Here is a 21,649-nt window from a genome sequence, read left to right as displayed (position 1 = left end):
ACGGCGCCACATAGATTCCTTTGATCGCGATCGACTCCGTGTGTTCTGACAAATTGAGTTCTAAGTTGCATTAGCCTCACGTCGCGTTGTCGCAAGGCACGAATCTAATTTCTAGAATCAACCATGCATGCTGCCTGCATGCGCGGACCACAATGCGATCAACATGCACGGTAGGATAAAAAGGTTGATTGAACCCGAGGAACAAATCCGGCGTTCCAACCCCAAACTCTGACTCTCAGCACGAGCACGAGCCAGCTAATGATCCTGACAGCGTAATGGGTACGTTGGCTTATAGTGATTGTTCCGTTCCTCATGACATTGGAAATGTTCGGTTATGAATCGGAGGTCCCACAACTGTATACAATTGTGCTATTAACGCACAGACCTTGCATTAAACTTGTATATATAGCTCAGTTCGGCGCATGTTTTACCCTTTTCTTCAGACCACACTCACGCAGGATACATTCACAGTTGATTGCAAAAAGTTGGTCGAGGACTGTAATCATCCTCATCTACAAACACCAATCGATGAAATCAGCTTCACTGTCTTTATCCGAGAACATGCTCGTTACCTTCTCATGGTGGAGTGGGTGAGCTCGATGACAGATCCGTTCTGGACTTTTCCTTCGGGTTAAGCCCATTACCGGGGACAGTTGAGGTGCTTCTGATGGTGTTTTTTGTTTTGTTATTTCTTTCCGTACTTTAATTTTTTCCTCTTGTATTCATGTCTATGGTAGAGTGTACTATATACCTCAGCGGTTTATGGATGTTATAGGTTTTGTGCTTGCTGTGACCTTGTTGGCAGTTGAATTCGTCCTGCTTCTCGCGGACTCTAAGTATGTTTGGCACTTGGACGTCTTCCACAAGATGACCAAGCCAAGGTGCATGGGCAGTTCCGTCCTCTGCCGAAGGGGGAAAAAAAGGTTTTTTTTAGTCAATTTCTGCCGTTAAACTTGATCTTAAGAGTGCAGCCGCTGATCGGCTTCTGACTCGGACTTGGCTTCAAGTTTAGGAGACCTATGGTATCGCCCTGGTGATCATAACTATATATAGCGGATAAATTACGTTGATGTATTCAGCCTTGTTACAAACGTCAGATAAATCAGGGTTGTCAACTGAAACCGAGGGGCGAAAGCGTTTCTAGCTGTACCTCCACTAGCTGTATACCTCGGAGTATTTATCAATCGCTGGCTCCACTCACTCTAACTTGTCTCGAACGTCGTTTAGCTTCTTGACACTTTACTGACCATTTAATTTCTCTGAGTGGGATAGGCTCAAGGCCAGAATGCTTATGGAGGTAACGCTGAGCGAATCTCAATTGTCGAGCTAAAATCCCTTAATCCCAATCTGCGCAACGATATTGTGACCTGTGCGACGCTATCCCAGTATGGTCGTTATCTCTCACCAAGCTCACAACAGGCATCGCCGAAGTTGACCACCAGTGCACAATCATCACCTGGTTCCCATGGAGGCCACCTAATCCTCCGTCTTGGCGTCCATCGATGGTCTCCACCGAATCAGACAACACCGGACGCATAGCTTGGTATGATGCCTGCTGAGGGTTGTTCTCTCCATCGGCTATGCATGTTCAGCTGAACGGTATACTTCCTCTCGTTCCATAACTCCATCTTCCAAGGGGATGCAGTGACCTGATTCGTTCGCATGAGGCAGCCACTTCCGAGGGTGATGACCTCTCGACTATTTCTCGCTGGACTGGTGCGAGCTGATTGCCACTTACTGCAGGTGACTTGAATCTCATCTCTTGTAACATTTCGCCCCCAACACTGAGTCCAACAGTGCTTTCTAGGTTTGAAGGACGACATCACGTATGAAGGCGGGGTGCGACCTAGACCACCCGGAGTGGCCATCTCACAAGCTCTAGCGGTGAAGCTTCCACTAGGCCCAAAGGCTCCACGTTCCTCTATGCTTGCTGGCCTAAAACGCGACTTGGAATCCTCGCCCAGTATCCCTCGCAGATAATGTGGGTCAATCTATAATCAGAACTCCTTCCCTCGAAGGGGTAGTACTCGATCATTCTCGTTGAGAACCAGCATTTGTGTGGGGGCTTCGTTGATACTTGGTACGGGGATCGAGCGCTGAAAACGCACATCCTCGAGTCAATGAGATGGGACTCAATTCTTGGTTCAGGGAGATTCCAATCGTTGACATCAGCTAAGTCATCTAAGTCGCCGCAGACGCTCCCTTTCTCTCTTGCGATCATTCGGAGAACTTCACCATTCCAAATGCACATATACACATCACACGGTGTGCATGAAGGGTAAACAGTCAAGTCTACGTTTGTGGCCGATACAAGCAGCCATCATCAAGTACAGTGGGTACGTGAAAATCAGCGTCCACACAGGCTCCGCGGCTTTGTCATAGGCAGCTCCTTGGTACTTCCAACGGTGGCCTGAATGGCACTGAACAAATGGAGCTGTTAATTGTGGGAACATTTAATCCAATTCCGGCGGACGCCAGCGTTTGGAAGATGCGTTCTTCAGAATGTATTTTCCTCGGTACCACTGAACAACTTCGTCGCGATATTACACACCAGGAAGCGGCGTTTACCCACCACACATTCCGAATCCCCAGTAGTCATGAGCGGCTTGGTTTGTGTCCGCAAATCAATCACAAAAATAGAAAAATGGGAGAACAGTGCTGCTCCCCGCCTCAAAGATACAAATGTCTCAGACACCGTCAACTACCCACCATATCGTCAAGACGTTAACGTGGGTTCTACGTATCTTATATCGGTAGCCCCGCCTGGGGGATCCAAATCTACAGTCGCTAACGTACAGAGCTAGAGATGCCCGTAGGCGTGACACTGGTACCGTGAGCAGAGGGCACTGTCCTATCATATCAACGTTGATGGACATGCTGTTAGAAAACCACCTTTGGCGTCATCAAGAGAACGATAGTCCCGGTTACTCCCGAGAGAGCGGGAACCTCGTGGCTTTGAATTAATCGGGAATTTTGGAAGTTATCCTCTTCATCATGATCTGCTGGGAATACTGGTTCAGCGGCACTTGCTCCAGGGGCAACCAGTGCATGCTTTTACACTATCTAGGATTCTGCAATATCTGCAATGTCGGCTTCGTGGATGAAACCTCTCATCACGCCCATCTCCGTGGGGAGAGGCACCAGGCGCAACTATTCTACTTTGTAACTGCCTTGGTCGGATATTGTGTAGTTCTTTCCGAACTTTTCGGTCCGCCTGACTATTTTCCTAGTCTGCGCTTCATATGCAAAGCTGGCAATGCCATCAGATGTTCAATCCTCGCATCGAGAATGCCAGAAATAACGTAGAATCCCAAGCAGCTAATACGAGATATTGCCACACTTGCAACACCAATGTTCTTGATGATAGATGGGCTGATCACCTTGCGTGGCATCGACATCGCGCTTCGCAGGTGTTCCGCCACGCAAGAGGCGTGTTCCAAGGTACATCGCAGAATCAATGCTACGTTAAAGTATCCAGGAAAAAGAGTGGCATCAACTTTGGTACCGTCAGACCCACCGGTGGTTCGGTTAGCACTACTGTTAAAATCAGCCTTACCTCACCTGAGAATATCTTCCTCTTGGATGCCTGTTTGTTGTCATCCTTTCGTGGAGGAATATTTTCGCATTTTTCCACGTGAGCGAGGGTTTCTTTCTATGGTGGACGTGTCCACGCGCTATTTTCTCAGGTTCTCCGTCGTGCCGTGGCGTGGTAGGCTGACGACACAAGAAGCTCAACGCATAATTGTGTCCTTTGATCCAAATGGCTTATTCGGAAAATTTACTGATCGCCTCCAGTTATCATTCCTTGACGGAGGTCTCGGTCAAACCTTCACAATTTCGCGAGACTTGGTTGCTATATCCGGAAACGAAGGCGAGCTAAAAGCTTTGGCACCTATTGCCCCATACGTTCGTTGGAAACGGAAAATTAGGAGGGATCCGGAGGTTTTCGTTGATGGGGTCAAGTATGACTTCAAATCGCACGTCCGGTGGGCCGTCAAACTCCCTGAATTCAAGGTCCCCGAGCCCATCTACCAGGCTCTCGCTGTTAGAAGCCTGGAGGATCAAGTAAGCCGGGTGGGTGCCCTCCTGCCTGACGCATGGAATTCACAGACCTACACGGCGTTCTGGAGTGTTCTGCTCCATGTGGAGGAAGTTAGAATGACGTGCGTGGCTACCTTTGACGCGCTCCAGTGCTCTCGTGAATAGAATATCACAGACAAGACCTTGCAATCTACGACATGGAGAAAGAGCCTCTGTCTGAAGAACATCCCTACTACCGGTCTGTTGCCGCAAACCGAAAGGTTTGGCACAAGCTAATGTACTCGAATAGACTGACAGTGCCTGGTCTTGCGGAAAAGAGACCTTCCATTAGTCTTGGGGACAAGATTGGGGTCAGGAAGCATGGCGGCGCAAACAAATGGTTTATTGGTTACGTTCATAAAATAGAGCAGACGTCTGTGCTGCTCCGATTTAATCCTAAATTTGAGAGCTACAAGGGTCAGTTCCACGATGTGCGCTTTCTACTTTCCCGCACGTCGCTCCGGCGCATGCATCATGCTCTGTCTGTGGAGCGCGGCCTTGAAAGGCTTCTGTACCCGAGGGAAGAACACACGGCGTCGCTGAGTCGGCCTACCGAACTTGACATATCGCGTCTCAGCTTTTTCAACAGGCTCCTGAAGGAAAATTTCCCTCAGAAACTTGCTGTAACGAGCATTTTGAGGCAGCCCTCTGGCTCTGTTCCATTTATTGTCTATGGACCGTGAGTGCAACTTCTTTCATTTTAGCCTCACTTGACCGACGGAGATACTTCGTATTGAGCCCTGGAACAGGGAAAACCGTAGTAGTCGTGGAAGCTATCCGACAAATCCTTCACCAGGATCCTGGGGCTCGGCTCCTCGTCTGCGCGCCGAGCAACTCTGCGGCGGACTTGCTAGCAGACCGTCTGCGCCAGCAAGGCTCAGCTGCTTCAGACATGCTCCGCCTCAATGCACCTACACGACGCGTCAGTACCCTATCGCAGACTCTGAGGAGTTTTTCTCGAATTGGAGACGATGCCTTCCTTGTTCCGTCTCTCGGGGAGATGTCGAGGTTCCGTGTCGTTGTTTCAACATGTTCCTCCGCTTCATTGGTTTATGCAATCGGTGTTCCTCGTGGCCATTTCAGTCATATATTTGTTGACGAGGCAGGACAAGCCCTTGAGCCCGAGGTAATGATCGCGATTAGGACATTGGCTGGGGACGAAACGAATATCATTTTATCCGGGGACCCCAAACAACTTGGACCCATTGTACGTTCCGCAGTTGCAAGCAAGCTCGGTTCCGCAGTCAGTTACTTGGATCGCCTCATGAGGCAGGATGTATATCAGCTGGAATATTGGGGAGGTATCACGTACGTTCCTGTCATTCTGTTGAATCATGACACAATCAGATTCAAGGTATTTCGCAGTGTCGTGCACTTGACTCAGAACTTCAGGAACCATGCCTCTATTCTTCAGTATCCGAACGATATGTTCTATAATGGCCGCCTTCAAGCCCGTGCCGATCCCATAGTAACCGAGAGTTTAGCCAGATGGGAGATGCTCGTTACGCCCGGATTCCCTGTGATATTCCATTCCATATCAGGCAAGTGTCGCCCTGCCGGGTCATAGCGACTTATGAACAATTCGTGGCAGGGGAAGACAATCGGGAAGCGACCTCTCCATCTTTCCTCAATCCTCATGAAGTTCTTGTTGTCAGAGATTATATCCAAGCCCTGCGAGAAAACTCGCGCCTGAAACTCAGTAAGATCCCCTCCTTAGTTCTGCATTGTATCACTACTTCAATTTTTCCATCAGCCGATGAAGACATTGGGGTTATAACTCCCTACAATGCCCAAGCCAGCAGGATTCGGAGCGTAGTCAATAGCACCAGGCTGAGGAGGAATCGTCAGGGCACTATCAAGGTTGGATGTGTTGAAGAGTTTCAGGGTCAAGTATGTGGTTCCGAATTCGATCCACTAATACGACGTAACTGGTTTTTAGGAACGTAGAGTGATCATCATTTCCACTGTCCGAAGCAATAGGAATTTTGTTGACATTAATCACGCCATTGGGTTCGTTGCCAACCCTCGTCGCTTCAACGTCGCCGTTACACGCGCACAGGCATTGCTGATTCTCGTAGGAGATCCCACTGTCCTCTCGCTTGATCTTATCTGGCGTGGCTTCTTAAACTATATCCATGCTTCAGGCGGGTGGCGAGGACTGCCAAGGGATTGGTCCGATGATCAGGATGAGGCTGGAGTGAGGGATTTCTTGCGTGAGAGGAGGGACGATGCGAGGGACGTGATAGATAATCTTGCTGCGCAGGTTGAAGGGTTAGTTATCGAGCAACTTCCAGAAGGTGAGCATCATGAGGAGGACCCGCTGGAAGCTACCGATGATAGGCCGTGGCGAGAGGTGTGAAGACGCAAGACGCAATCTATTCATGTTCACTTGCAGCTGGCTCCTATTTTCTCGAGCGTGCTTGGAAGGCACATCGGCGGAACGGCTTTGCACTTCACTCGTATCTCTTTGGGGCATTTTTCGCTAGTATAATTTCTTGCATCTTCACGGTCAATCCATTATGCGCATGATGCAGGGTGGGGATTCGTGCGAGGAATATCACATTTGAGCAAGGGGGGCATACCGATGCTGCCGATAAGCGTGTCGAAGGAAAGGCGGACTTGCATGTCCGCATGTACTGCCAATTTCTGCTCTCTTCCTGGCTCACAATTCATCAACAGAAGCAAACCACCACTTCACCATGGAAGCGCCGATAGCTCCTTCACCCTTCGTATCATCCAATTCCCCAAAGTCCCCTCGACCAATAAACTGGGTCCCTGCCAGTAATAGAGGGAGCCAAAACTTATCATCCGCCCACATCCGGTCGTAGGGGATTCCAGGGAGAACGTTCGTTCCAGCTGAGGTGATGGTGGCGATTATCAAAATCGCAGAAATATCAGAAGAGGACTCAGCGTCAGCCGGAAGTCAACTAGAGGATCTGATCATACTGTCGGGGTTTATCGAGAACCATTCAGGACGCATTTCCTCGGATCTAGAGGTGGGAGGAATGACACATTTTTTGAAAAGATGTTCGACCCGTGAGCATTTTTGATCTTTGTCTTTTCTGCTATGGAGCCAGGCAAACTATATGTGACATACTCGGAAGGCGTGCCAACCCAAATGTTCGCCCGAAATACGTCGATGTGATATGCGTGATTTAGGGAGGGAGAGGTGAAGAAGAGTGTCCCACAGCGCACCAGTGGTGCTTCGATTCCCGCTTCCTCCTGTTAAGATTCATAAAATGTCTGCGTCACGCGGAGAATCCTCATAAGAAATCACTTTGAGTTCCCTCTTGGCAGCCTCGAGTGGCGACTCGTCAGGTTCTACTTTCCCTCCGAATCCATTGTACCTGTCGATAGTCGAAGGATGTGTGTGTGGATCACAAACGAGGACAGTAATAGATGATGCTTACATGCTTGCCCCGAATCCTCGTTTCTTGAAACCCAGTAAGATCTATTCATTATATCGGGAGAATGCTATCGTGAGTAGTGCACGTACGGTGTTTGGCGGCTAACATGGGCCAACTCACTCTTGCATTCTTCTCATCCAACACAAACGCATTCGTGAAACATTTGGCTCCAGAGTATGTATCCCATTCTCGATCGTGTACACCACCCTCTGCGATAACGCGGGAGATATTGACCTCGGGTAAGCCTGGTGGAATGGGAATGGTACTGGCGACCGTCATGTTCGCGCGCCCACAAATCGATTGAGTTGGTTGTACAGGTGTCAAGATGAACCGATTAGCCATTTCAGGGTTATACTTTTTCCATTATTCACGCAGTTTCTATTACTTAGGGGCCATACCATTGAGCGCACGGACATTGCACATACAACTTGGAGCCGTACTGTTGAGGTCTCTTCCGGTTCAGCGGGCTTGTGCACAACGCAAACGGGATAGGTAATGAGTTGCCTTTACTACAGACATTCGACCAATCCCAGACGTGGGGGCCCGAGCACGCCCATCATTGCGAGAGGATTATGTGGATCCAGGTGTAATGATCTGTCCTAGTCGATGGACTAGATTCGCATTCAGAATAGCAGGATGATTGCGGTCTACCCATCAATTTGGCCTCTAAGGCTAAACACAGGAACAATAAAAGAAGAGCAGGAGACGCAGTCCAACTTAAGAAATAACTGAGACTCAGCGAGAGAAAAAAGAGAAGCGGAGTTCGTCACAACAAACTTAACCAGCTTCGCCAATAGCGGGGAATGCTTGAGGATCTTTCATTGGATCGAAAAAAGGCCAGGAAGACCAAGTAGCTCATAAAGTCGCTAGGGACACGGTACTTAAGGCAGTATTTGAGATTCCCCACCCCAATGAAGGGGAAGCATTCAAACGCAACGCGCGGTTCGTACCAGCATCGGTTTGATTCGGGCTTGATAGAGAAATCTATTCGAATGACCTAATTCTGCATCTGCGAAAGTGCTGGGATATCGAGACGGACCCATGCATGTAAATGACTCGTGTCTGGATGCTTCACTAAACTCAACCCTAGAACGACCGTAAAGCTAGATACGGCCTGCTCTTACTTAACTCAGTTGTGAAAGTTTTTCTTTTAAGCAAATTCGTAAATCACTGGGTCGAAGGGGAAACCATTACATCACAGTTCTACCTAAATGGCTAGCGAAAGTGTCGCTCAAATGATAGACAAATGTCGTGTGCGCGAAATTCGAGCTGCAAACGCCCACAAATTAAGTTGGTATTATGGTAATGGCCAGTTCCAGCGCATTGAACTCCGTTAGCTTTTTGATGTTGATGGACTGAGTGAGGTCTTTCCTTGAGCTGGAGGGATTGCATGTAGTGGAAAGCGGAGCAGTGAATGACACCTGACGGAATTAGCCGCGAGCGCGCACGCTCCGTTTGATTTGCGCGTTATGCTCGGATTTTCTTGGCTTCCTAAGGCGCAATAATAGCTCGTGACGATGGGGAGAAATGCGAAGTTTCGGTTTCTCGGGCCCATTCTGGCTGTCTTCTTTCTGGTTTCAGTGAACTTTGTCTATTGGGCTAGCCAAGCAAATGTCGTCGCGCTCTCACCTCAGGGGTGTAGAATGTCTTGGATGAGTCCTTCATACATTCTTCAGTCTGATTTTGACGAAATCTGGACGCCACTCAGTCGAAGGTACAGCCTGTGGTTGTACCGTGAAGTCGAATGGGACGTTGCGACCAAGGCATGTTGCATGCATATGTCGTGCAGTCCCCATTGAGCGACTCATCATTGCTTAGCCCTACGGCAATCCTGTGTTGTTTATTCCAGGTAATGCAGGATCCTCGCGTCAAGTACGTTCAATAGCGTCGTCAGCGGCTCGGCAATACTACACGTCGCCGGGCGTATTGAATCCTGCGTTTACCTCCCGTCGGCCGCTAGACTTTTATGCCGGTTCGCTGGTCTATGCCACGGCCTCTTGAGGTTGTCTGATCAATTGTTCTAGTCGAATTCAACGAAGATTTGTCTGCACTTCATGGACCGACAATCGAGACCCAAACAGAATACGTTTCCAGTGCAATATCCTATATATTATCGAGCTATCATGGCCCTCGACGTCAAATTCTAATTATTGGTCATTCTATGGGTGGAATAGTGGCACGGTTGCTCCTCACAACCTACTCTCATCATGGTTGGAATACTTCCGATGTAGAGGCCCTGATCACTATGTCGACACCTCATTCCCTGCCACCTGCGCGTTTCGATGCATCTATCGAGAAGGTTTATTCTGAAATATCACACTGGGAGGGTTCCGATGCATATGTCCAGGTTCCAACGGTGTCAATTTGTGGAGGCTCCACCGACGATCTTATTCCCTCTGAAACGTGTGTCTTACCGCCGCTGACAGGGAGGGCGCGTCAGAAGTACGACGAGGGTCCATGGTATCGAGGGACTGTGCATACAACGGCTTTGTCGGGAATATGGACAGGGGTCGGACATAAAGAGATGGTGTGGTGCCACCAAGTCCGGTGGAGAGTGGCTCGTGCCGCTTTAGAGCTCGGTGGGCTGAATAAAGCCCCCTTAGTCCACTAAAAGACCATATAATTGATCGGTGGTTCCATTCGTACACAGACCATGTGAAGTCCATAGAGTTGGTCAGAGCCCTTCCGTTGGACCTCAAAGGAAGGGCACACACAATTGTAACTACTCCAACTCTCCGTGTTTCCTCCCCAACGTCACATACATATCTACTACGAGCGCCTTCACACAAACAAACCCTGACTGTCATGGTCGGCAAAGGCACTCTCACTAACCCAGCAATGAGTCCGACGATCCTCAGTCATTTATCAAGTGCCTTACGTGTATCTTTGTATGTATGTTCTCATGTCGATGAGAATGAGCTTCCTCGCTCCTGCAAGCCTCTGCCTCCGAATCTGTCCGCAACAGCTCATGTGCTTCCTTTTGTTCGCCCCAATACGATATTTCCTCTCAAAGAAGGTGCGGATGAGACAGATTGGGTGTTGTACTGGTCTGGAGATGTGGGGGATGGGTCTGTTGGTCAGTGGATTGGTGTCGTGGTAGAAACCGCAGCAGCGGAATTCAGTGACGCTTTCGTCCTGGCCGGTTTCGACCAAGAACGAACTCTTGCTATTCCCGTCAATACATATGGTGCGTCAGGGATGCTATGTCCGAACATTGTATGCCAACGAACAATTTCAGGATTGTCGCTACGCACCAAGCATATTCATTTAGACCAACTTCCATTCTCTCCATTTAAGACAAGGATCTCTCTTCCCAACTTGAACTCAAACTCGCTTTTGGTGTACAGCCTTGATGCTGTATATAGAGGTAATTGCGATGGTAAGTCTGCTCGGCGTCTTACTGTGAAGCGTCTGAGGGCCCTCCTTAGGTCGTTCCTTTATGAATCCACTTATTGGTTACACCGTACCTTCGGAGAATGCCCGGGAATCGCAATTCTACACGCCTTCATCACGTCGTATCCTACTCAGCGGTCACTCTCTCGGCCCGTTCATACGTCGCTCTGCGATTGATCGTGGTGCTCTCTTGGAAATTTACACGTCTGGTGCGTGCGGACTCGAGGAAGTAAATGTTAAATTGGATTGGAAGGCATCAGGTGGTCGCATCGGACTCCGGTATTGGAGCTCTGTTCCCATCTGGGTAATGGGAGTTGTTTATCTATCAAGTGGAATCACCTGGAGTGCCTGGGATCTTGGGTATCTCGGTAGGAGAACTTTGTGCGCTTGTATTGGGTGCTATGGCTAACTTGCCGTGGAGATTTACTGGATCCAATAGAAGCCCTTGAGCAGTTTACAGTTACAGTCCTTCTAAAAATTATACCTGGCCTTTTTCTTCTCTCCCTACTTCCTTTACCCTCACAATTTCTGTTAGGTAACTCTGGCGATCCTCTGTTCGCCTTCCTTGCACCCGCATTCATCATAGTTGCGACTGGAGCCACATGGGCTCTCTTCGGAACGATATATAGCATCGTTAGACTGCTTACTGCAATTCGGCGGAGACTAGGTTACTTGGGGTAAGTTTATCTTCTGCTCAGGGATTCTAAATTCGAGCCTTCCTTTACCTCTTCATCTAGGGCCCAATCTACCTCACGCAGCACAACTCTCAAAGTGTTCGCTTGGCTGTTCTTGTTTTTGCTAGCAAAATTCGTGGTGCCTACCCAAGCAATCTATTTTCTTGCGTACGCGCGCCACATGTGGAGGTGCTCTCGGCCTCAGGTGGTAAGGTCTTCCTTCACCAAATTGAGAATATCTCCCCCGCCGAGCTCAGATAATATTTTGTTTATTGTTGAATGTTCATCGGAAAACCATAAGAGGAGAGATGGTTTGATTAGTGACATTGGGATTTCAGGCAGAGTAAGTTATGCCTTCTGGATGGGGATTTAGGGATTTACAACCAGTGTCCCAGCCAACATCACCTACACTTCTGCAAGCTCAGCAGTTGCACATTCTCGTTTTGTTTTCTGCATTATTTCCGTTCGTGGGAACCACGATAATTGTTTGGGTTCAAACCCTCGCGACTGCTGGCTTCTTTCTGCCGTTCCGCGGAGATCATGACCTTTGGCGGGTATTTGCCTTTATCTGTGTTGCCGAGTGTTCAGATGAAGAGATACGAAAGGGGAAAAGGTACAACGTGGTTGGTCATCATTCTTCCTTATGTTAACGTTTTGACAATCTTAGATGGCTTATCTGGCTTACCAGTATCCCAGTCCTCCTCACCTCCGTGTTTGCATTTCTCCTGGGTTCACGACTCTCCTATGGAGTGTACGTTGCGGCGAACTATGCAATGATCGCGATGTGCATGAGAATGTGCATAGATCGCAACTTCCAATAATATGTTCCTGAAATCCCTTGAAGATATATACTCTGAGATTGGTTGGGACCAGCAGGCATTCTAAAACCCACGCAGAATGGCCGGCACCTACCATCAACTAATTCGCCGAACTCGCATCACTTCAGCATGTACAAGGAGTGGCATCGAAGCTGGTTTTCAAAAAGCTACCGGAGTACGTATGCGGAACTTGGCGCAGCTTCTTGAGTTTCAGAAGCGGAACTGTCCTCCATCCGTTTATTTCGTATGTTGGACGATTGTCTGACTGCGAAGATACCTCAATAGCTACCCATGTACATGTTGTAGATATCCGATATCATCACCGCATCCGTCTCATGAGAGCACCGAATCGCCTTCCCAAGAAGTCCAGCAACAAGAGATGATCGTTCCACATTTAATGCCCGTAGCAGTTGATGAATGATTTCCGTCACTCTGATAACCAGCGGTGACAACAGGCTCATAAGCGAGGGACTGGCAGTAGGGTCGCCGGTTTTTAGCGTTCTCCCAATTACTAACTCAACAACAGACCGTTCGACCTGCTTCTTGGCTGCCTGGGTGACAGGAAATAAATCAGGATTCTATTGCCAGTCTCTGCTTGATTGTCAGGAACAGATGTTTTGTAGGTGAGCTTCTCTTTCGTTGCTTCACTGGCCCGATGCTGAAGATTTTCTTGTTTAACTTAATCATACACTGGTGAAAACGTTGGATGGCATTGCGTGTTTAGAGGCTCAGTCGTAAGTCGCACTCAATCTAGGGGGATTTTTCAGTAAGCCAGTGTGATGGAAAAACCAGTGCCCACCTCATCACAAGATACTCCCCACTATTCACTTTGGGGTACTTAGGGCCTTCAGATCCTTCGCAACCTGGCAAACAGTCCACCGTCGCCCCTTCATTTGGATTGCAGAAGAAAGCGATAGATTGACGCGTGGGCGCCAGCCTCTCATCGCCTCCTGTCCTGGTGGGGGCAACCACTCGATGCATGGTACTCCGTAAAAGATCGTTTGACCAGCGTGCTAACAAATCGCCGACATTGACGACGATTGTTCCGCTCTAATAGATGGAATTATCATAAGCACCAACATAAGCCGTGGAAGTAGGCAGCTTACGATCGGTGGTGCCGGCACATACTCGAAGGTGTAAGGATTCTGGATCTCTAAACCGCCGATCTAGCGGGTTCCTCAATGGGGGATGAAGCTTTTATCGGGGGAAACACTTTACATCATCTTGAAACAGCAGGGTTATGGACCCATAGTCTATGGGAGGTCGGGATTGGAAATAAAGATCATTTGAATGATGGGCCTTACCAGAGTGGGCACCAGCTCGGGTTTGACCTTCGCCTTCAAGCAGCCGTCGCTCAACAGGCGGATAATTCAACAATCTCAGGGTATGCCAAGCTTCATTTACGACCGAATCAAAGTACGATTCATCCATCCCCAATCCCAATGCGATGGCGCGCATGATATCCATATGGAGATTATGACAGGCATCATAGAAGTGTATCATGGTGGAACGGAAGTCAGGGACAAGTTGTTCTGGCGGCCAGTAATTTCGAAATTCCGGATCTAAGGGTGGTGTTCGTATACATGTTCAACATCCTGGAAATGTTGAGTCTGGAGATACCTGTCTCTAGGCCTATCTCGAAAGACTCTTTACGGTCAGGTGCGACTTCGCGCAATGCTGCAATTTCAGCTGGATCGTTGGCGTTAGTCGTTTGTTCTCTCCCAATCTTTGTATATCCCCGGTTGGCACGCGGGTCTTTAGGAAGCAAGGCGATCAGGTGCAAAGACTATATCTGCTGACATGCGCAGAACCTCTCCAAGCCAAAGGATCCTTGACATCGTCCTGAAGCGCGAAGAAGTTTTCACTCTGCAGAACCATTAGCTTTCCTTATTAAGCGCAGGACGCATGAATGGAGCGGCCTACCTCCTTAAACACCTTCGAGATGGTGGCTTCAGCGATCCCATGATTCTTGACATACATGAAGCCTGCTTCCTTGAACGCACTGACCACCTTGCGAGCAACGTCGCTCCTAGTGGGATCCGAGCCGGACCTGAAAGGGGAAAAATCTATCACAGGGATACTGAAATGCGGAGCTGCCATGCTTGAGTGCAGACTCAGAGCAGGGTTATTTGATGATGGAAGGCAGGTGACGATCGATAGAGCAACACCATGTATTACGAAATTAACTGAGAAGTTGCTGGAAAAGACGTCAAGATTCAATCACTCCTAGTTGCAGGGTAGATGGTTAGCTGCTGCACACCAGGCAGGTGACCAGCGTCTTAGCAACCAGCATGGCCTCATTGAAGGCGACAACTCGATCAGCAAGGTCGACCCCGGGATCTTACGACATCGCCCGTACAGTTTCTACAGGGTGCCCCGCCTTTGTTGTGAATGTGCCACTAACGCAATTGCGCAGAATATCAGAACCCGAGTGGTCAGTAAACTCCTTGCATATGTAATTACACTGGTAGTAGAAGTGAGCAGACTATCATGAAATGAGATGGACGAGTAAAGATGTGGTTCTGTTAGACCTGAACCAAGAAACCACAGAAAGCAAAAACTAAGTACGAGCATAGATGCGTAGTAGTAAAACTGGTCAGTGGAACGACACAGAAGAGACGAGTACACAGATCCCGACAGCTATTTTGGTACAGTGTAGATACTTCACCTAGCGACAATGCAAAATTCCCTCTGCATAAAGTCCAGTAACAAAGAAGTCATTTCCATGTTTAATGCCCGTTGCGGATGACGAAAAATGAGTTCCGTCACTCTGATAAAGTGTGGTGATCGTGTGCGAATCCACAGCGGAGACGCGCTCATAGACGCCGTATGGGGCGGCGAGGTCACCGGTTTTCGGGGGTTCGTCGATTACGGGCTCAATTGCGATAACCCAGCTAGGAGCCGTTCGAGCTTTCTTCTTGGCCACTTGCAAAAGGGAAGGGAAGTGTGGATGGCCGGCAACAATTAGGGTCCTGGAGTCAAACTCCGATTCATCATAAGACAAGTTGTCGGGCGTGAAAGGGACGGGAACGGAAGTCCTGTACGTGAGCTTTTCCTCTTTCGTTTCCTCATCGACCGTCCTGTCATAGAAATGAATGGCTAAGCCAGTAGTGGATGACACAGCAAATTCCTTCCCATCAGGGGAAACGGCGACACCGTTGGCAAATTTGATGTTGCTGATGGCTCGAGTAACGTTGAATTGACTGCTTCCCTCTGACTGTATGTCTACCCGATCAACCCAACTCAACGGTGCGGCAAAGAGCGATTCGGCAAGCGAAACGAAATCCCCAACTAAAGGTATGCGGCGTGTAAAACGATGGTCGTTTGACACGTAGAATGAGACAGGTGATATTGGGACGATTGCATTGGGAGAAACGAATGCAGGATGTGCCAGAGTTTGGACGTATTCAAGTTTGGGATATGGAGATGTCGGGGACGAGTCATGGAGATGAAAGATCTCAATGGTGGTATTGCTTCGGCCGTGATTGACAATAAAAACGGTGGAAGGCTTTCCTGGTGAAGAGACCGTGTGAATCCCAAGTGGATGAAAGTCAGCTTGGATCGGATAACCCTCGAGGGCTAGGCGCTGAACGCGATTAGATGATGTCTTATAATCATAGATCCACACGTCCCCATGAGGCTTAGGATTATCGAGAGGACCCTAAGTTACATATTCGTTGGAGATATTGGGTGGAACCGTGAAACACTAACTCACCATCACGGTGTTCCATTCCTATGTGTCATCAAGTCGATTAGCCCCGTGTTAGGTTCGTAGGTACCTGTGATGCATACCTGTCTTCCTGGATCGCACGTAATTAGCAGTTTTGGGTGTGAGGGTGCGTGCCAGATTGTGGCGTCTTCACAGAACCTCAGTCTGTCGAGAAATCCGTCTTTAACATTGATACACTTCTTCGATACATCCCCTCCGGCATAGTAAGACGTGGGGAGAGGCGCGAGCGTCATGGCATTAAGCAACCCGCGGCCATTTGCATATGCCCAGTACGCCTTGTGGAAAGTTGGGGGATCAAGTCAAGTAGACAGCAGCGCGCCCCCAGTACTCACAATTCCTGAGGTAAGGGCAGGAGCAATGATAGCACTGGCCTTCATATTTGACAAAAGTGGAGCGGGATGTCTGCGAAGGATCAAGAATGTTGTGGGGTTTGCGGCTCGGACTGTGAGAAGTGCACAGCCATTGTCGCTGAATCACCCGCTCTTAGAATGGATCTCGCTTGCTCGATCACATCGTAGAATAGTGGATACGCAAACTCCAAAGACGATCTCTACAGTAAATATCTGATGGGATGCTCTTCCGGTCCGACGAGCGTCTGAGTATGAATGATGTCGTCGTTCGTTAGATATCGTGCTTCTGGCATTCCTCACATGCTTATCCCGCCACATGCGGCGCAAAAGGAACTCCACGACTTGAGGTTTCTGAGCTTTGCGTGTGTCCAAGGCAATGTGTGGCTCAGGCGCGCCACGTCAGTGGAAATAGCGTGGTTAGTGGTACCGTTCGTTGGCCCTCGCATTGTCGAGTTGCCACATCAACACCTTCTACCACGATGCACTGAGAACTAGAACCTTCTCGTTCAACTCATGAATCAAACGCTGAAGAATATCTCAAGTAACAGTGCATATTTGGTAGTGTGAAGGCTTCGGCCATGAAACGTGCTCAATATAACGGAGGTTTTTGGATAAGCTAGTGCAATGTAAAGTCGGCAAGCACCTCGCCGCAAGATACTTCTCACTGTCTGCCTTGGTGTACTTGAGGCCCTCGAGCCTCTCTCAACTAGCCAAGCGGTCGACCATTGGCCCGGCCTCGGGAAGCGACAGCTCCATGCCTTGGCGTCGTGCAACCTCTCACTGATGGTGCTGGCACTCGGTGTATCGTTAAGAAATCCTTTGGCCATCTTAATAAGTCGCGAACATCACCGATAATCACTACCGATAGGGGCGTCAAAAGCGGCCGCACGGGCCGTGGCTTGCGGTTGGGGCGTACTCAAACGCGCAAGGATGTTGGATCTCTAGACCGCCGATATAACACATCATGAGGCATTTAGCAGAAGAAACGCTTTTCACCTCTAAGCAGCAGGGTTACGGACATCTGGTTCGTGGGAGATCAGAATTGGGGACGGAGCGGCATCGTTTGCATGATGGAGTGGTCACCGGCTCGCGGCTGGCCCTCGCCTTCGAGCTGTTGTCGCTCAGCACGGGGATACTCAGGGCATTATAAACCTCTTTTATGACTGAACCGAAGTCCGAATCCCCGTGCGACTGCACGCATGGTACCCGCACAAAGACTAGTGACCTAAGAATGTATCGGACTCTGACGCCAGCTGGTTCTTGCTCATCTCCCGGATCTGGCTCATCACCCTGTAGATCCTATGTTTCGTTCTCCAGCCTCAGGGATTATTTCGAGGCTTTACATGTCATTGAAGAATCAATTTCTCTTGAGCGTTCGCTCCTTGACACCCTGCGCCTCCGATTCGGCCGAGGTGCTGGATTCACGCGCCAATTTTCCAATCTGACGGGGCATGTAGATGTACTTTTTCCCGCGTTATTCTGAATGTCCAGATGCCCGCGTAGCTGGCATGCGAATGGGTTTCTTTGCCTTGTTTCCTGGGCATTATGAGCCTGCCCTTGGAAGTTGGCGCTCTTGCAAGCGGGGTGCAGTTTACAGGGCTACATGTACAGAACTAACAGCGACAAGGACAGGGAAATAAAGGGCATGTCCCGTATGCGGTCGACATGTCTCGCTTGCCACTGAGTGGCCAGAAACCTGTTGCTGGGGCCATCACACGGTATCGTGGCTCAAATTGGTTCGCCGAGCTTCGGAAAATCCTCGTATATCTCATACGTAAACGTCTTCCCGTCCGACCGAATGCACATGAGCCCTGCGCTCTTTGTCACTCTTTCTGGGTCTCATCACTTCTCACCTTCTCGCGTTTTTTCCCCACCTGAGCGGGTGGTCTCCGGAAACCTTGAACTGGGCGCCTGTCACTCAACCCGGCCAATTAGTCCTAGGTTATGTGTACCACCGCACGTATCGCGGCGGGAACATTGCTTAGTCTCTGGCGCTGGAACGTAACGCAACAAGCATATACTATAGATAACGTTATAAGCCGCAAGGGGCGAGAATCGAAGGGAGTCCTAGGTAGCGGAGAGTTCGTCGTTACAGAATTGTTTGGTGGATGTGCGCCGACTGAGACAGCCGTCCGAGCCGCCAAACCAAATCATAGTTCAAAAACATCCCAATAGAACCAAACATCCCAGCGAACTGGTCAAGGAATAAACACCCGTGTTCGCAAATCAGAATTCATACCCGAGAAGCCACCACTTCGCTCCCATCACTCTTGAGTTGTTCCAACCTCTGCCAAATCCGTTCTCGTACATCTCTCTTCCGCCTGCCATCGTTAAGCCCACCCATTTCATACTCTCCACTATAATTCGTTTGCAAGATTTCTTGTACAATGGACACGAAGAACCAGCAGTCCTCCTTGTCAGATGCCAAAGTCAGATGGACACATTATACACACGACGAACCGCCAACAAATGAGAGGACGGAACTCACTTGAAACAGGCGGTACTGCGGGCATACATCTATAACGGCTTGAAGTATCAACCCCACTTCTAGCAGAGAAGCTTGTATTCTCAAATTCAGTTCAGCTTCCTTTCTTACACTTCTCCGGTCTAAGAGGCAGTCAAGTTTGCCTGATGTGTGCACCTATGAGTGACGAAAGTCCATTGACAAATCGTGAATACGTATTGAAGACATACACCATCAATCGCGTGAGACGGCCGAGAACTTGAGATAGATGATTCATTTTGATCTCGACGTCGGTCGAGCCGAAAAAATAGATGTCGACCCCTCGCACTGTCGAATACATCCAAAATCAAGAAACGGTGCGGAATTCCTTTCGATGTAACCCATCTTGTGACTGATATGACCTTCGAATGGTTTGCTTCTTCGCTCATGGGCAGGTTGGCACAAAAGTCAATCAGTGTGAGAGTTGCGCTCCATAGATGAGGCACATCTCGAATGATATCTGTCTCCTGCGCGTGCTGCATTGGGTCAGAAGGCTCTTCATCTCCTTGGAGTGGTGCAGTGGCACACATGCCGTGTGCTCGATGATCCTCGATGCTCCCTTGTTCGCGAGTAGGGCCTTCGCTCTCTACGGAATCTCCACCGTCGTCGCCCACTCCCTCACTATCTGAGGGATATCGTTTGACGTTGATCGCGTCTTGCGGGTCAAGGCGTGCGCTGGGTGAGGCTGCGACACTGCATGAGTCGGGCCTTTGACCTGCACCGACAGAAGCCCTGCGAGGTTGCCCCCGAGTTGGTTGGAAAGAGGAACCACTAGGCTGGGCTGTCATTGATGAGGCCGAATTAAGGTATGAGTAATTGACAAGGAAAGGATTTGCTTGGGGGTCGAGATGTGTTAGTCTCTAGCCAGGGCCCTGGAGTGTTATAAATACCTTTCGAAGAATAGCCGCGCTTCCAGGCCCATCCACGTTCTGCAGGAGGACAATCTGACGGAGAGCCGAGGTGAGAGGGTGACGGGCAGTTGCTCGCAACTGGCTCAGAAATATATATAAGGACAGCAAACACACCTCGGACGGGCGTGTTCAAATCCCATAGGTGGATACACATGAAAAGGGGAATTGCAGATCTGAATAATCCGCAAATTCATCTCAATCACAGCGCAAGGGTATTTATTACACCTTCGGCGAAGCGTTCCCGGTCTACATGAGAATAACTATGGTCGTACGCATGCATGCAGCCACATGCATGTATAAACCACCCACTCATTTGTCAAAAGATCAACCGTCGACATGCGTAGACAGACGCTGTCCCAAACCAGTTGGGGTAATTCATCCACTGCGCAGCTCATGCCCATGCTATCAACCATAACTAAATGGTCCTTTAACCATGCATCTTGTGCATGTATCTCGAAAGCGAATTCTACTCGGCGTGAACAAAGTAGGTGCGGAGCCTCGACGCCATCGGAGGGACCATGCACCCTCTGCTCGTCTCAGCGACCTGTACGCAAACCCACAAGTCCCGCAACGGGTCTCAGCTAAAAGCACAAACCCATAACGATCCACAACAATCTGTGTCAGGCTGCGACGAGATCACGCTTGAAAGATCACTCTAGTGCCATTGCGAACATTCTGGCAAAACATCTCCCCACCCGCAGGTCGTACCATTAAGGCAAGACCCGCGCGGCGCGGCGTACGGGTTCACAAGAGCTTTATTAGCTCCTTAGCAACCGAGGGGTTTGCATGGCAACCCTGCGTGTTGTATCATTTAAAATCTTGATAAAGGAGTACTTCATCTGATAACACAAGAGCACAGTCGATTGGGTGGGCGGAGGAATTTCAAATCCACACCAACCCCAGGTATTTGGAGGCGAGGGAACGTGAAGGAGGCAGGAGGACAGTCGTACTGCTGGCATACCATGTTATGTGTGGGCACGGCATGTGTATCTCACTGTTTTGTGTATAACACGTGTGGCTGGCGGAGAACAAAATGAACCCGCGCCAAGCTGCGCAGCGTGAAAAAGTGCACATGTTGTGCCGTGACTGGCTGCTTTGTAGCGTTCTGGTTGGCAATTCGCTCGCGTTGCACATGCAACATGCAGGGAGCCGCGCAGGATAGAGGGAAAAGGGAAGGTCGCGTGCGTCGCAGCCGACACGAGGCCAGCTATCTCCTGCATGCAAAATGATCATTTGCACCCTGCCTAGCACTGCATAACTGCTGGTTGCAGTTCAAGGAAGGCTCGATGTTGCCAAACAACCAATTAATACATTTGGTCTGCTTTTTTCCGCAGGGATTGTTGCCACGGGCACCCGTCGTCCGAAGGTGATGTGAAATGAAGCATAATATAATCTGAAGGCGCTGTGTCATGATGTCATTTGCCATGCGGGAACGCATACAGCTTCGGGTTGGCTTCGTCAGGATAAGCCTCGCTTCCTACCATACATGCATGCATAGGACACTAGGAGTGGGTGATCGTTCGGCTTCAATCTGCAGATCTAGAGTTTGGAGCGCGTTTGCGGTAAATTTGTATGCAAGAATTCTGTCGCGCCATCTCTATCTGCTGATCCATCGAACTTAGTGTTGCAAAGGACACGGTCAGACCACCGGTCAGATCGTGATTCTGACCGGTGTCGAAGAAATGCCGAGGCAAGCCGGGGATTTAACACGTTCAGCGTGAACACTTAAGTACAAGTCCGAGTAACCAAATCCTCAATTTCCATCTCGTTTGCTAAATTCTCG

The 21,649-nt window shown here is 49.4% G+C and overlaps 7 protein-coding genes across 7 annotated transcripts; 3 read left to right on the top strand and 4 right to left on the bottom strand.

Moving 5' to 3' along the window:
• Nucleotides 1–64: 64 nt before the first annotated feature.
• On the top strand, nt 65–1,033 carry EI90DRAFT_3073209 (uncharacterized protein). Its single transcript, XM_039061426.1, has one exon. The coding sequence runs from the start codon at nt 313–315 to the stop codon at nt 592–594; it is 282 nt and encodes a 93-aa protein (XP_038912082.1). The 5' UTR covers nt 65–312; the 3' UTR covers nt 595–1,033.
• Nucleotides 1,034–2,983: 1,950 nt separating this feature from the next.
• Nucleotides 2,984–6,898, top strand: EI90DRAFT_3073202 (P-loop containing nucleoside triphosphate hydrolase protein). The gene is made up of 10 exons (XM_039061425.1): nt 2,984–3,174; nt 3,231–3,634; nt 3,687–4,163; nt 4,217–4,279; nt 4,331–4,759; nt 4,819–5,388; nt 5,446–5,621; nt 5,672–5,779; nt 5,834–5,970; nt 6,020–6,898. Exons 1-10 carry the CDS (start codon nt 2,995–2,997, stop codon nt 6,437–6,439), a joined length of 2,964 nt encoding a protein of 987 aa, XP_038912081.1. The 5' UTR covers nt 2,984–2,994; the 3' UTR covers nt 6,440–6,898.
• EI90DRAFT_3073197 (NUDIX hydrolase domain-like protein) lies at nt 6,596–7,901 on the bottom strand. Its single transcript, XM_039061424.1, has 6 exons — nt 7,608–7,901; nt 7,491–7,531; nt 7,358–7,427; nt 7,178–7,302; nt 7,027–7,070; nt 6,596–6,936 (listed from the first exon to the last, which is right to left on the bottom strand). Exons 1-6 carry the CDS (start codon nt 7,827–7,829, stop codon nt 6,743–6,745), a joined length of 696 nt encoding a protein of 231 aa, XP_038912080.1. The 5' UTR covers nt 7,830–7,901; the 3' UTR covers nt 6,596–6,742.
• A 1,103-nt stretch (nt 7,902–9,004) lies between these two features.
• Nucleotides 9,005–12,793, top strand: EI90DRAFT_3291797 (PGAP1-like protein-domain-containing protein; the record flags this gene model as incomplete). The annotated part of the gene is made up of 13 exons (XM_039067301.1): nt 9,005–9,254; nt 9,337–9,459; nt 9,512–10,066; nt 10,138–10,379; nt 10,425–10,674; nt 10,726–10,866; nt 10,916–11,248; nt 11,302–11,557; nt 11,618–11,897; nt 11,950–12,167; nt 12,251–12,305; nt 12,501–12,547; nt 12,679–12,793. The coding sequence occupies 13 exons, from the start codon at nt 9,005–9,007 to the stop codon at nt 12,791–12,793; spliced, it is 2,865 nt and encodes a 954-aa protein (XP_038912079.1).
• A 307-nt stretch (nt 12,794–13,100) lies between these two features.
• EI90DRAFT_3129014 (Clavaminate synthase-like protein) lies at nt 13,101–14,472 on the bottom strand (the record flags this gene model as incomplete). The annotated part of the gene is made up of 7 exons (XM_039064148.1): nt 13,101–13,122; nt 13,172–13,422; nt 13,479–13,538; nt 13,591–13,934; nt 13,993–14,127; nt 14,184–14,238; nt 14,296–14,472. 7 exons carry the CDS (start codon nt 14,470–14,472, stop codon nt 13,101–13,103), a joined length of 1,044 nt encoding a protein of 347 aa, XP_038912078.1.
• Nucleotides 14,473–14,821: 349 nt separating this feature from the next.
• EI90DRAFT_2171556 (uncharacterized protein) lies at nt 14,822–16,557 on the bottom strand. The gene is made up of 4 exons (XM_039052649.1): nt 16,435–16,557; nt 16,165–16,377; nt 16,088–16,105; nt 14,822–15,979 (listed from the first exon to the last, which is right to left on the bottom strand). The coding sequence occupies exons 1-4, from the start codon at nt 16,477–16,479 to the stop codon at nt 15,041–15,043; spliced, it is 1,215 nt and encodes a 404-aa protein (XP_038912077.1). The 5' UTR covers nt 16,480–16,557; the 3' UTR covers nt 14,822–15,040.
• Nucleotides 16,558–18,489: 1,932 nt separating this feature from the next.
• Nucleotides 18,490–19,869, bottom strand: EI90DRAFT_3073181 (uncharacterized protein). The gene is made up of 4 exons (XM_039061423.1): nt 19,846–19,869; nt 19,147–19,790; nt 18,941–19,093; nt 18,490–18,865 (listed from the first exon to the last, which is right to left on the bottom strand). The coding sequence occupies exons 2-4, from the start codon at nt 19,741–19,743 to the stop codon at nt 18,686–18,688; spliced, it is 930 nt and encodes a 309-aa protein (XP_038912076.1). The 5' UTR covers nt 19,744–19,790; nt 19,846–19,869; the 3' UTR covers nt 18,490–18,685.
• Between the last annotated feature and the right edge of the window lie 1,780 nt (nt 19,870–21,649).

This window comes from Cantharellus anzutake (assembly GCF_015039405.1).
Source record: "Cantharellus anzutake strain C23 chromosome Unknown EI90scaffold_54, whole genome shotgun sequence".
In the NCBI taxonomy this organism is placed as follows: Eukaryota; Fungi; Basidiomycota; class Agaricomycetes; order Cantharellales; family Hydnaceae; genus Cantharellus; species Cantharellus anzutake.
The sequence above is the reverse complement of the archived record's forward strand: the minus strand, read 5'-3'. Positions and strand labels throughout refer to the sequence as shown.